The sequence below is a fragment of the Pipistrellus hanaki genome (genome assembly GCF_964339955.1).
Source record: "Pipistrellus hanaki genome assembly, chromosome: 4".
NCBI classification, from domain to species: domain Eukaryota; kingdom Metazoa; phylum Chordata; class Mammalia; order Chiroptera; family Vespertilionidae; genus Pipistrellus; species Pipistrellus hanaki.
In genome coordinates, this window is record NC_140506.1 from 94,436,613 (window position 1) to 94,450,814 (window position 14,202).

Here is a 14,202-nt window from a genome sequence, read left to right on the forward strand (position 1 = left end):
CTGGGAGGAAAAAGGATTATACTAGGACCACAGAGCAACATATCCCTGAGGCAGAGATCTGAAATCTGTATACACTTCTAGTTTAAAGTGCGCTTTAAAGAATATTGTTCATGTCAATGAATATAAAATTCAAAGAGGTTCTAAAAGGCACTGAAGCTTCCTAAAGATCTGAGGTAAATACCTACATCTCTGTTGTTTAAAGTCTTCATTCATAACAACTTGCAGAATGAGTGATATAACGGAGATAAGGAAATAGAGATAAAGAAAAAGAAGCAAGAAGCCCCCAGAGGCAAGACCAGTTTAAAGGTCTCTGGGCACTAGATGAGGTTTAGATCAGACATCTACACACCAGAAACATGTTCATTTTGACACTTCTTTGAATTTTTTTAAGTTAATACTTCCAGGCTTCTTATAAAGTTCAACACTGCTAAAATCAAGAACAAAGCAGAAGGGTTTTTCCCACACTTTATCAAAGGAAATAAAATCCATCACTATGGATTACAGGGGGCTCCACAAACTATACATAGCCCTTGCAGCTAGATTTGCAGACCTCACCAGCCACCAGCCAGCAGAACCAGAGCCAAAAGAACAAGAACTTAAGGAGTAACAGTCAGGCTTGACAAGCCAAGGCTACCAACTCTCCCTCCCCACTGGGGCTTTTCCATTACAAATGACTACCACTCAACACTTCACTTACCTATCTCACGTTTTCTCTCATTGGTTGTACAGTCATGAAAAAACTCTGTCATCAGACTTTCCAATGCCCTGAGGGAGGTTTCTTCAGATGCCTACCAAAGGAATTTGAAAAATAAAATCAATAAACAGTATCTTTAGTTCTACTGTTCCTCAGTTTCTTCTGGGTCACATTCAACAGCAATAGCAATTTACTTCTTGAAAACATCTTGGTTCAACATTTTTCAAATACATGATATAAGCCAGAAAAACAAGGGAACTTTCCAACTGGCTCGAAACCAAAGGTTTTAGTATACTCCATAAATTCATGCTACAGTGCAATTGGTTTTCAATTATTTATGCTAAAATAATAATAATTTTAAAAAAAAGGCAAAGTCATTCAAAATTTAATTCTGGAAACATTTTAAAAGCAAATTCACAGCCCATGGTCCTGACTGAAATAGGCAGCGTTAAGACATTCAGGGGAAAGGTTAGGGTTCCCTATAGACTACGCCCCATGTCTGCATAACAGATTCAGAGAAATTGCAGTTAAACTGCTACATGGATTCTTGGGGGGTTTTGCAGGTGCTTCAATTCAAGAGTCACACATCCTATCAACTCTCAATCTCATCAATCTCATTTGTGCAGCACCTTATTACACAGAGATTAAGGTGTAATAAGAGCCAAACTGAGCCGGAACTCAGTATTAGACAGCACCTCCAATCAGACCCAGAGAGAGAACCAGACTCTCAACAGAGCGGCTGGGGTGGAGAATGAGAGGAGAGGGCTCAAGGCTCCAAAGTTCGCCCACCCCCCCTTTCAAACCCACTCCCCTTTTTCACTAAAGTAGGAGGCATCAGTTGCAGCAGCAGAATTTGAGTAAACACTCCTGTCACACAACTCATCTGCACAAAGTGAGCATTCCCACACCGTTTCTGAATCCTCACTGGCATTAATCTACCCAGAGATAATCAAGAGCCAACTGCAGTTCTGGTTGCTTAATTATATCTTAATTCCCATCTCCCCACTCCACTTTCCCATTCTCTCCATTGCCCAGAGAGTAAAAGCGGACCTACAAAAACTATGTTTTAAAAGAAGTCCATATTCAAATGTGTTATGTATCAAACTGTAATATTTCTAGAGGCCTCCACTTGGTAACTGACTTTTCAGGAGACTGAAGAACTTGTGCCATCTCCCTGAATAAACCAGCACATCTTACAATGAGTACTAATGACTGAAGCTCAATCAGGCTTGCACCAGCCCATCTACATAAGCTGGCACATGTGAGCACACAACACAGTTCAAGCAGTGTCAGGCATGCTGGCCCTCCCCTGCTGCGGTCATGATCTGATGGCTGAGCAATGACAACTGAACTCTGACATGCTGAGTGATGACAGGAATTTTCTCATCTGAACTTTATAAAATATCGTTAGATTACAAGTTAAACGGAAAAACTACTACACAATTTTTGCAAATATAGAAATAACTAGAATGCGAGACTAAAGACTGAAATCTTTTTAACTCATTTCATGTTTTGGGTTTATTTTTTAAATGTTGATGATTTTAGAGAGAGGAAGGGAGAGGGATAAGAGAGATAGAAGCATTGATGATAGAGAAGTATCAATCAGCTGCCTCCTGCACACCCGCCTAATGGGGATCAAGTCTGCAACCAAGGTACATGCCCTTGACAAGAACTAAACCCAGAACCCTTCAGTCCGTAGGCCAAGGCTCTATCCACTGAGACAAGTCAATTAGGTCTCATTTCAGGTTTTTGTGGGGATCAAACCAGCCTCATTGATGGCTATGTAATGACAATTGACTTTCAAAGTAAACACTTTAATTCAAATTTCTAAAATGAGTTTATATAAAAAAAATGTTTTGTCTATTTCATAAATTGATTTGGTGCACTATTTCATTTGAAAAAGGGAATTCGCTATTTTAAAAAAAAAGTTTATGGGAATATTTTTTTAAAAATCAAAGGAAAATCTCACATGTTAAAGTAACTTACTGACAAAAAATAAATAAATATAACTCAAGAGACATTTGTTGAACTAAAGTCAGTTTATTCAGTTAAAATAAAGCGATAGTTCTTCTGGAACCAAAATGTAAGGACATATCTTCCAATGACACCTGCTTGACAACTTCTTCTCATAGTAATCAGTTTAGAGTAGATCCTGGGGGAAAACCTGAGCTCATCACATTAAGGTAACCCCAGCCTCTGAGGTTTAATTCATACTGGTCCTTAAGGCACAAGTCTGTGAACTTAATAACTACTGGTCCTGCATTAAAAGGCTGTTGAGGCAAGCTCCTCACAATCTCCCCCAAAGAATCCAACTCTAACTCTAATCCCACCCACCCTGCTCCAACTCAAAAAGTTAGCATCCCAGCAGAAAGACAAAAGTATCCACAAGGGTCACAAGATGGATGGTCCCACCAAATGATGGCTCATGGAAAAGGAAACTCTTGTCACCAAATCTGGTGTTTCTCAACTAAAACAAATAATGTGCTATTGGCATTTCAATCATGTCTATAATTGCAATACTAATAACCCACCTCAATAGGTCTTATGAGGATCAAATGAAATGATCTATGAAAGCTCTAAGGAATGATCTAATTCCTATCTATGGCTGCTATCATTTTTACTTGGTCTTAGGGAACAAATGAACACAGACCAAAACAAAACAACAGAATTGGTCAGAACTCCTTTGAAACTACAGATTCATGCCCTCAGGCTGCAGGGCTTTTCCAACTGGATTTCACATAGAAACTATGTAAGGAAAGGAGGCTGAGACTTTGCCAAGGTCAACAATCCAAACAGAGATGTAAAAAAAAAAAAAAAAAAAAAAAAAATGTTCAAGACATACAACTGGTTGAAGGATAGTAGAAAATTCTTCCCATTTGGCAAGAAGGCTGTTCAAGCAGGTGGTGAAGCCAGAATCACACTGCACTTGGTTAAGGAACTAATAGCAAGCAAAGATGTGGTCATATTCCCCAGACTACACTTTCAAGTAATAAAGGGATAAAGAACACAAAACAAAGAGCAAATGCCATGACATGGTTAAGAAGAGGCTTCAATTCCCAAGGCTACTCAAACACTGCCCTGCCCTCATGAAGAACACTGAGGACTCCATACACCCAACTGCTTCCCAGAATTTGAAGAACTAAGGTCAGATAAGATTAGCCTCAAAACAAGTCAGACATTCATGCAAAAAAAATTCCACTTGGATTACAGATAGAAAACGTGAGAGGCAAAACAACAAAGCTTCTGAAAGAGAATATAGAACATCTTCATGGCCCCGAAGTAGGAAAACTCTATAACCAAATCTGGACTGGACATAATAAAAGCACTAAACATAGAGGAAAAGATTGATAAATCTAAATGTTCGTAGTCTTGTAACCAGGCATGGCTCAGTGGCTGAGCATCGACATATGAACCAGGATGTCATGGTTCCATTCCCAGTTAGGGCACATGCCCAAGTTGTGGGATCAACCCCCAGTAGGGGGCGTAAAAGGCAGCCAATCAATGATTCTCTCACCATTGATTTTTTTTTTTAATCTCTTCCTCTCCCTTCCTCTCTGAAATCAATAAAAATATTTTTTTCAATGTTCATCAAATGGCACAACAAATAGTGCCACAAAATGGGAGAAGATATTTTCAATACAGACAACAGAGAACTCTCATCGGTGTACAGCAGATCCTGGAATAACATTCTTTTTTTCAACATGGTTTTGTTATAACATTGCCAAGATGGATTAGTAACTTAACTCTAGTTTATATCAATTAGCCTGTGGTAAAATAGGTTTCTTTATGCCTTGTTTCACTTAAAGTCACGGAATCTATGGAAGAGATCAAGTGAAGACTTCAATAAGAAAAAGACAAACAACTCAATATTTTTGACAGGCAAATAGTTATAAAAGGGTATTCAAAAGGCCTATACATAACATAAGTGCTAAACCTCACTAGTCATCAGGGAAATTAAAACAAGACAGTGCTACTCATCCACAAAATGGCTAAAATTCTAAAGACAGTAATAGTGTTAGTGAGGATGATGAGCAACTATAATGTGCATATGCTTCTCCTGGCAGGAGAAAACACTCATTTAACCACATTGGAAACCATTTTACAGCTGAGAACATACATGCTTTTAAACTGCAATTCTTCTCCTTGATAACACACCCAACAGAAACTGTATACCGCCACCACCACCACCGCCAAAAAAGGGGAAAATGCACAAATGTTCACAGTAAGCACCATTACTAGGCTGTCCAAAAAAGTCAAAAGAGCCTATTAGGATTTGTGCATTTTTCTGTTAAGTATACATACACATTTTTAAAAAGTTCATGTTATATCTATTTTTTAACGTTCGGCTGGTATATTCAGACTCTGAATTAGAAAATGTGCTTTTCCTCTTAATAGCACAACTATTAAAAGCCTACAAGTGACGTTTGAGCATTGGACTCCGGGATGCCTAGGAACCACCACCTATTTGTCTGCAGAGATGTCAGGGTGCAACACAAAGTATTACAATCCCATAAGCCTATGACTTCCCGAGAGTTAACTTGGCTTCACCCAATAATGTGGCCAGGATGATGAGTTAAACTTGGCTCAGAATATACTCTTGGAGAGCCATGCATATATCTCAAATAAACCAAACTCTCTGTTCCAGAGATTTCAACTGTGCCTGCCTTGGTTTATCTGCTCCTTTTACTGCACTGCTCATGGCTTAGCAATTCAGAAACCTCTATTATTGACTCATTTATTATGGAACTAGCTACTAAGTCAACCAAGACCCATACTCACATAATGAAAAACTTGAAAGAAGAGGAGGGTCACATATTGTGAAAGCTTCTTTGACTCTTCCCAAATCCCCTATCCCGACAGCGAACGCCATTAGGTTTGATGCTCGCTTGGACACTATTTCTTAGGCTGGTGTACCTTTCCCTCATTGCTACTCTACCAGGCCCTAACTACCTCCTGCCTACATTACTATAATTTATTTTACCTGGTCACCTTGAGATGTCAGCTTTCCCAATTCCAATCCAATCTGTACTGCACCACCAGATAAATTCTCATAAATATAGATTTTTCTGCCACAATTACTCTATTTCTAGCTTTGAAGAGTCTTTAGATCTGGGTGACTGAGAAATTCAGCTATTCATTCAAGAAATAAGCTCCATACACACTAAGTAACTGACACTGCATTTAGCCCCTGAGATACAAAGATGAGTAAGATTGTCCTTGACTTCAAAGAACTGAAATGGCCTGGGGGGAGTAGGGTAGAGTCTATGAATAAAAAGCAGAATATAATGGTGTGCATACTATAGTGGTGACATACACATAAACTGCCTCAGGAGCCCAATGAGAACCAACTCTGAGGGAAATGGGAAAGCTTCAACAGAGGTGACAATATGTTTTGGATTTTGAAAAATGCAGAGAAGTTTACTAGGAGGAAAAAAAGGGAAGAATGCCTCATTCACCATTACTCACCACAGGAAGCCATCACTCAGTCTGAACATCCACCGTCTAACAGCAAATTCCCATTCTGCATTTGTTCCTGGGTGTGCAATGCATAGTTCAACCTTGATGCAATTTCTTACTAAGAATCCCTTCTCTGTTTTCATCTTTTTGTTTCTGTCCTATAACCAGTTTTGCCCGTGGCACTGTTCTCTGCTCATTTCTGAATGGCACAATTAAACAGCACAGGCTCTGGCATCCAGTTCCTTGGTTCCCATCAGAATGCACCTCACCCTTGGCCTACTTATTTAATCTATCACTCTTTTTCCTCTTGTGCACAAAAGGGGATAATAAGGAAACCTAACACATGAGGTTATTTTGAGAATTAAATAAAATAATTAATATAGCACGTAGTCAACATAATACAAAAAATAAAGTAGGAGCTGAAAGTCCTATCTGCAACTGTTAATACTTCATAGATATTAGAACATAAACTGTCTGGAAAGAACTGCCTTTACGTCTGTATTTATACCATCAGGTATGAATGAGACTGGTGGCTCAAATACTTTAGACCAAATTCAAGAGTTTAAAAAAAAAAAAAGTAGACTATTAGTATCATTCATCATTTCCCAGGAATACTAGTAACCTTCTAAATTCAAGATATATATGACTGTTTAAATTTCCCCCTTTAAGAACTCTGATCATAATGACCTTTGCTCAGAAGCATTCAATGAACATGTTCTGAAAAACAGGAGACTGCTAATAATTTATCTTTAAAAAACGAGACTACAATTGGAAAATGCGGTGTTTTGTCCCTTAAAATAAGGCACCTAGATGACAGTTTTCTAATTAAATCTGTAATGTTTTTGCCAAATTAGCTCTAAAACACCCTTTCACAAAATTGGTATTTGAGAAAAAAAAATGACCTTTTTTAAAGAAACTTTAATTAAGCTTTTGCCAACTTTTAAAGCATAACCTTTCACAAAATTGGTATGGTGGGAGGGGGGAAATGACTTTTTTTTTTTTTTTAAAGAAACAAGCTTTTTGCCACCTTTCCATGAGCCACATTTTGTATATCCTACAAGGAGGTGTTATCATATGGGCCTTCTGTATTCAGTTTCATGGCCTCCTTGATACCAGCCTAGCATCCCAGAGTCCCACTGTAATAATGTGGCATATTTAGAACAATTTTATCACTCTATTTGCCACTACCGTGTTTCCCCCAAAATAAGACATCCTCCGAAAATAAGACCTAGCGCATGGAAAGATAAGACATCCCCCTGAAAAGACCTAGCGCAACTTTGGGGGGAAAATTAATATAAGACACTGTCTTATTTTCGGGGGAACAGGGTATATAAATATTTTTTAGAAAAGTGATTCTATCCTAGGTGCTAACCACGGTTAAAAAGTATGCAAAACATCTGTTACAACAGATGCCATTAGCAAAGAAATTCAATCTCATATAAACTGTCTCTAGAAGCTAACAGGATTACCATGGATGTCTAAACAAAAGAACACTCTCATTCTTTCCTTACTATTCACCACTGCAAAGAAAACAGACGCGGAAAGGCATCTCTCTGGCCTGTAGGCCTGCATATGGAAGTATGAGATGAAATACTAAGCTTAAATACCACAAATGGGAATCAATGTGACATCTACTAGTGTCCATCCCCTTCTGAAGTTGGCTCAAAACGCTAGAAAGCAGGAAAGCACAAGGAAACCCCAGTCAGAACAATATTCAAAACAAGTCTTCTTGCCCTAGCCGGTTTGGCTCACTGGATAGAGCGTCAGGCCTGGGATCCCGGGTCCAATTCCAGTCATGGGCACACACTTTGTTGCAGGCTCTTCCCTGGCGTGGGGGTCCTGGTCGGGGCTCATGAAAAAGGCAACCAATTGATGTGTTTCTCTTATATCAATATTTCTCTTTGTCCTTCCCTCTCTCTTCCATACTCTAAAAATCAATGGAAAAATATCCTAGGGTAAGTATAAAAAAAGAAAACAACAAATCTTCTTCCCATCTTTTCTGTCACTGCTTTTGTGTCTCAAATTGCAGATACTGTCCTTAAAAAACAAACTGCTCTTGTGCCTCAAACTGCAGATACTGTCCTTAAAAGACAAACAAACAAAAAAAGAAATAACTAAACACATCTTGATGAAGCAGGCATCTCACTTTATTTCTCTAAAAACAAACTGGCAAAACCAGTTAAATCTTACCACAACTTATGAGCATGCATCTGGAACTAACTATTGGAGTTATGCATTTGCCTCAGAAAGGTCATCACTGTCTTGCCTGCAGCTTAGTAAATCTGAACAGTGTTTGCTGTTGGGAGTGAGCCCTAGCCAATTTGGCTCAGTGGATAGAGCAATAGCCTATGGACTGAAAGGCCCGGGGTTCAATTCCAGTCTTGGGCACACATCTCAGTTGCAGGCTAGGTCAGGGCGCATGCGGGAGGCAACCAATCAATGTGTCTCTCTCACATCTAAGTTTCTCTCTTTCTATTTCTCCCTCTCCTTTCTATTCTCTAAAAATCAATGGAAAAATATCCTTGGGTGAGGATTAACAAAAAAAGGAGAGTAAGTATAGATATTACTTTGTACAAAATCATCATGCAGGTACTTAATAATTGATTAAAACATATATTCTGGCCACATCTAATCATAATTCTAGTCATTAAAAGTCACTTTTATTCTTTAGTCTAAAACTACCATAAAGTTGACCAATGTTAAAGTGTTCCCCCCAGTATTTCTTGAGTTTGCACAGTGTCCAGTCAGATTTTTTGTCTCTTCCATGAACAAGGTCTGTTTATCCTGAGGACCCTGAGTTAGAAGCAGGGTGATTGTCAGGCGTCTGGCTCAGAAAGCCCACTGGTCCCACTGTGGTAGGGATGAGATGGAGGCAGCATATTCTGTCCCATGGGGACCAATTAGAGAAAACATCTTATACACAGAGGACACTATGTTTTATACTGGGAAAGCCTGTCCATGTACCACGGGACAATACATTAAAAACAAGAGACACCATTTAGCTTCCAAAGAACAGGTGTACTGGTTTCACAATTTAAAAAAAAAAAAAAATCGAAAAACTAAAGAGTCATAACAAGTAAAGGTTATGCCTGTACTGACTCGACTAGATCCTGTACTGAGAAAAAAAAATGCTATAAAAAACATAACTGGGCCAACTGACAAAATCAGACTACAGATTGTAGATCAGTTAAAAGCACCGAATCTGAACCGCTCAATGAATTCAAGTTGATGACTGCTCTGTGGTTATGTAATATAACACCCTATTAGGAAATACTACATTCCTATATTAGCCTATGGCATAGACAACTTAATTGCAAGTAGGTCAGAAGAAATATTGGTTGTATGCATGTGTGTGCATATACAGTTGACACCTGAACAATGGGGATTTGGTTTATGCACATCCACCTATACACAGGTTTTTTTGTTTTTTTTTAAATAAATGCAGTCAACCCTCTATATTCCCAGGTTTTGCACCTGCAACTTCAACCAACCACAGATCAAAACAATTGGCAGTCCAAGTCTGCAGAGAGCTAACTGTATGCATTGTTCTACAGTATTTTACATATGGGACTTGAGGATCAGTGGATTTTGATATCTGCTGGGTTGGGGAAGAGGGGGGGAGAAACAGTCCTAGAATCAATAACCTACTTATACCAAGGGACTGAGTTTTGGGGGAGTCAAAAGTTAAATGCAGATTTTCAACTGCATGGAGTTTGGCATCCCTAACCCCTGTGTTGTGTAAGGGTCAATTGTATATACAGAGAGAAAGTGGAAATAAAGCAAATGGAAAATGCTAGCAATAAGTGAGTGTGGGTAAAGGGTATAAAAGGGTCTTTGTGCTAGTCATTCCTTACAATCTTTCCATCAGTTTGAAGTTATTTCCAAATAAAGTGTTTTAAATGTCATCTGTTGATTGGTACCCTTCACCTTGCTCCTCACTGTTCTAAACCAGCTGGACAAACAAAAAAGAGAATGTGAGAATAGAAAGGAGATTATTTCTCAGAGACCAGGTTTAATATCACATATTGTTTTGGGGAAATGATATTAAATAGTCTGGACATTAAAAAATTTGCATCTGCTGGTTGGGCAACAACCATAACTCACTAGGTGTTAAAATATGTATAGTTTTATATACTTATTTATTTTAAGAAAAATAATGAATTATTTATGTATTTATTTATTTTTTAAATCTATCTTTATTGTTCATATATATACTTATTTATATTCCAGTCAGAAGGTTTTCATTATACAGACAAAAAAAAAAAAAAAAAGGCAAATGAGAAAATAGTTCTTCTGCAAGAAACTGTCTAAAATAAGTAAGTAATATAACCAGAATAGGCTATCTCTTCACAATCCAATCTGCTGTTTCCCAGGTACGTATCCCAAGAAGATGAAGCATTAATATCTGTATGCCTCATCAACTAGACTCAAAAGATACTCATTGAGCACATGAAGGCAGTGGACCAAGAATTCCTAAAACAGGATCACAAAGTCTTTAGAGAGAAAGAAATAAACCCCAGAGCACAGCAAGTCCAAGCTCATTTACAGATGAGGAAAATGAAGCTCAGAGAGCATCTTGCCCCAAGTGGACCAGCTTCCCGGCGACAGCTCCTCTGCCTCTGAGAGCAGCACAGAGGGGTTTGCTCCCAGGGCCGTAAGGGTGAAGACTGAGCGGGCATCACCTTCACTGACTGAAATCAGGTAATCACTGAGTGTAAAACTGATGGACCACTGTAAATGCATGCTGGGATTCTAAAATCACAATTAACACGACAGCTTACGTGTAAATCATTTCATGTCAGCTGCTGCTACCAACTACAACTGCTTAAGAGCAAGTCCATTATAAAAGCCACACCCTCGCCAAAACCGGTTTGGCTCAGTGGATAGAGCATCAGCCTGTGACTGAAAGGTCCCGGGTTAGATTCTGGTCAAGGGCATGTACCTTGGTTGCAGGCACATCCCCTGTAGGGGGTGTGCAAGAGGCAGCTGATCGATGATTCTCTCTCATTGACGTTTCTAACTCTATCCCTCTCTCTCTTCCTCTCTGTAAAAAATCAATAAAATATATTAAAAAAAAAAAAAAAAGCCACACCTTCTTCATTCTAAATTATTCCTGGACAGAACTGGCATTTTAAATAACATTTAAAATAATTTATTTGATTTTGGCATACTCTCCAGATTATCCCTAGCAGTTTGGCTCAGTGGATAGAGCATTGGTCTATGAACTGAAAGGTCTCAGGTTCAATTCCGGTCAAAGGCACATGCCTAGGTTGTGGGCTCAATCCCCAGTAAGGGCCATGCAGGAGGCAGCGGATCAATGATTATCTCTTACCACTGATGTTCCTATCTCTTTTCTCCCTCTTCCTTCCTCTCTGAAATCAATAAAAATATATTTTAAAAAAATAATCTCCAGACTATATTATAGACTGCTGAGATTAAGGGGAGCATAATCACTTCATTTCTCCCCTCCAGGTTCTATCCAGCTGCCATATAGTCTCCAGAACCCACATGCAGATCAAAGTCTAATGTCCTCACCTTAGCCAGTTTGGCTCAGTGGATAGTGTGTCGGCCTGCAGACTTAAGGGTCCCGGGTTCGATTCCAGTCAACGGCACATATCTCAGTTGCAGGCTCGATCCAATTGATGTGTCTCTCACATCAATGTTTCTCTCTCTGTCTGTCTCTCCCGCCCTTCCACCCTCTCAAAATCAATGGGAAAGTATCCTTGGGTGAGGATTAACAAAGAGAAGTCTAATGTCCTCTTCACGACTGGCAAAGCTTTGCAATCAAGCCTCCTCCTTCCCCCCTGAAATGACCTTACCCACTCAGGCCTCGCTACAACAGGAAGGCAGGGCACAGAGGAAGACAAGCTTCTCCTGAGGGTAAGCAAGTGGCAGAGTGCAAGCACAAAGCTAGACAGTGTTCTAGGCAGCAACCTCACACCTGGCAGAAATGGGCTAATGGTGTTAGGCTCTCCCAGAATAACCATCATAAATAAAACAAGAGACAAATCGCTCCTGTGGGATGAAAGAAACGAGAGGGGGAGACAAAGCCCAGAAAAATGTGCCCCAGTACTGCTCCCACTTGGGGTAAATACAGATAATAACCTCCTGAATGTGCACTAAGGCAAGAACAAGGTTACACAGAAACGGTACAAGGGTACATGATGAAAGAGAACCACTGGTTGGTTGCCTCCTGCAAGCCCCCCCTACTGAGGATCGAGCCCACAACCTGGGCAAGTGCCCTGACTGGGGATTGAACCAGTAACCTCTTGGTTCATGGGTCAACACTCAACCACTGAGCCACACTGGCCGGGCAGTATCTGTTTCATCTGCACAAGCCATGAGAGGACAGACAGGCTTTATGAGAATCAGTACTGCTACTGAGAGGCACTTGGTCACAGCAAGGCAGGAAGAGAAAATAACAGGTTAGAGCCAACCTGGTGAACAGCCTATGTCTCTGGGCAAATCCTGCAAGGTCATAGAGCATCCTTAGTATTATATGCAATCAGATATGAATACTGAGACTGATTATAAAGCACTAAGCAAATGTCGGCTAATATATTTCCACACTACAAGTTTCTCTTTCCCAAACTCCATGCTTGGATTTGCTTTTATAAAGCAAAGTCCCTAAGTTGCCACTAACTTGTCCTTCTCAATACACCCAGCACCACCTTCATGATCAGTCACATTACTCAAAGGCTCTCTAAGTATCATTACTATCTGCCAAAGGGAGCTTCCATATCCCACACAATACAAACAACCTGAGAGCAGCACCTAGGGGGCCTTTGGTAGTGTTACGTTATGCAAAAAGTGTGCCTGTGCTATATAAGCAGAGATCTGTATTCAGTAGGAAGTGATTCTTCCTGTTGGGGAGGGACAAGAGGGGGGTGTCTAAATGCCCCTCCCATCACTACAGAGAACTACTAGCTCCAAATGGAGAAGACACCACTCGATTTGCAGCCAGCCAGGGCCTCTCATGTGTTCTGGGTCTGCACAGCACTTCTAGTCAATCCAATTTTAAGTTTTCCTTTCAATAGTATGATTACGTTTAAAAGCTGTGACATCTACAACACAGAAAACTATATTGTATTATTGAAACCATACATGAGTCCCTCCACTACCCCACTGGATTCGCTGGGTTAGAAAAGCAGAAAGGCAGCAGTTGGTTTGTTTATGGGGGAGGGTGCACAGGAGAAAAGAAATAGGTACTGCCCAGCCAGTGTGGCTCAGTGGTTGAATATCGATCCATAAACCAAGAGGTCACTGGTTTAATCCCCAGTCAGGGCACATGCCCGGGTTACAGGCTCAATCACCAGTAGGGGGTGTGCAGGAGGCAGCCAACAAATGATTATCTTTCATCATTGATGTTTCTATCTCTCTTCTTTTCCCTCTCCCTTCCTCTTATTCTAAACACACACACACACACACACACACACACAATAAAAACATATTTTAAAAATATAAATATATAGGTACTTAGCTCCTGCCTAATTTCCCAACCCTATCAAGAACCGTGGCCTTGCTCACATCCCTACATACTGAAAAGAGGACTCCACATGGAGTTTTCCATTGGCTTCCAATCCCCACAACAAGCTTGGGAGGGGAGCACATGTCACCCTTCCCACAGTTCTCAGCTGACACTGCTAGAACACAAGGGAAAGGAGTGGGCGAGCAACCAAGCGCTGTTTTGATTACTCTGAAACCAGCGCTGCTCCTTTGGGATGGGCAGCAGGGCACAGCCAAGGACAAGAAATTCCACAGCATTCCACCTGTGCCTTCCACTGTACAGACGGCTGGCTACTCCCTGTCCTAGGAATGCCTTACCATGAGCTGTTTGTCCAGTGTTGTGAAGGGTGTGGGCTCTAGAGTCAGCCCCAGATCTGCATCTGATTTTTTACTTCACCACTTAGGATTTTCATGATCTTGAGTAAATTACTTAACCTCTCTGAGCTTCAAGAGGTTAAGTTTTTCACTTGCAAAATGGACTTACAATAATACTTTCTCCCCACCCCCACCCCCACCCAATCACCAGATAGTTTTGAAAAGTAGAC

The 14,202-nt window shown here is 40.2% G+C and overlaps 1 protein-coding gene across 7 annotated transcripts in view; it reads right to left on the reverse strand.

Annotated features, from left to right (window-relative positions):
- XPO6 (exportin 6) overlaps positions 1 to 14,202 on the reverse strand; it is a 113,726-nt gene that overhangs the window by 76,535 nt on the left and 22,989 nt on the right. For all 7 annotated transcript variants that reach the window (XM_084882889.1, XM_084882888.1, XM_084882890.1 and 4 more), the window contains exon 2: positions 698 to 788. In XM_084882889.1, the coding sequence (XP_084739015.1) occupies positions 698 to 788 (91 nt within the window). The remainder of the gene's footprint in view (positions 1 to 697; positions 789 to 14,202) is intronic.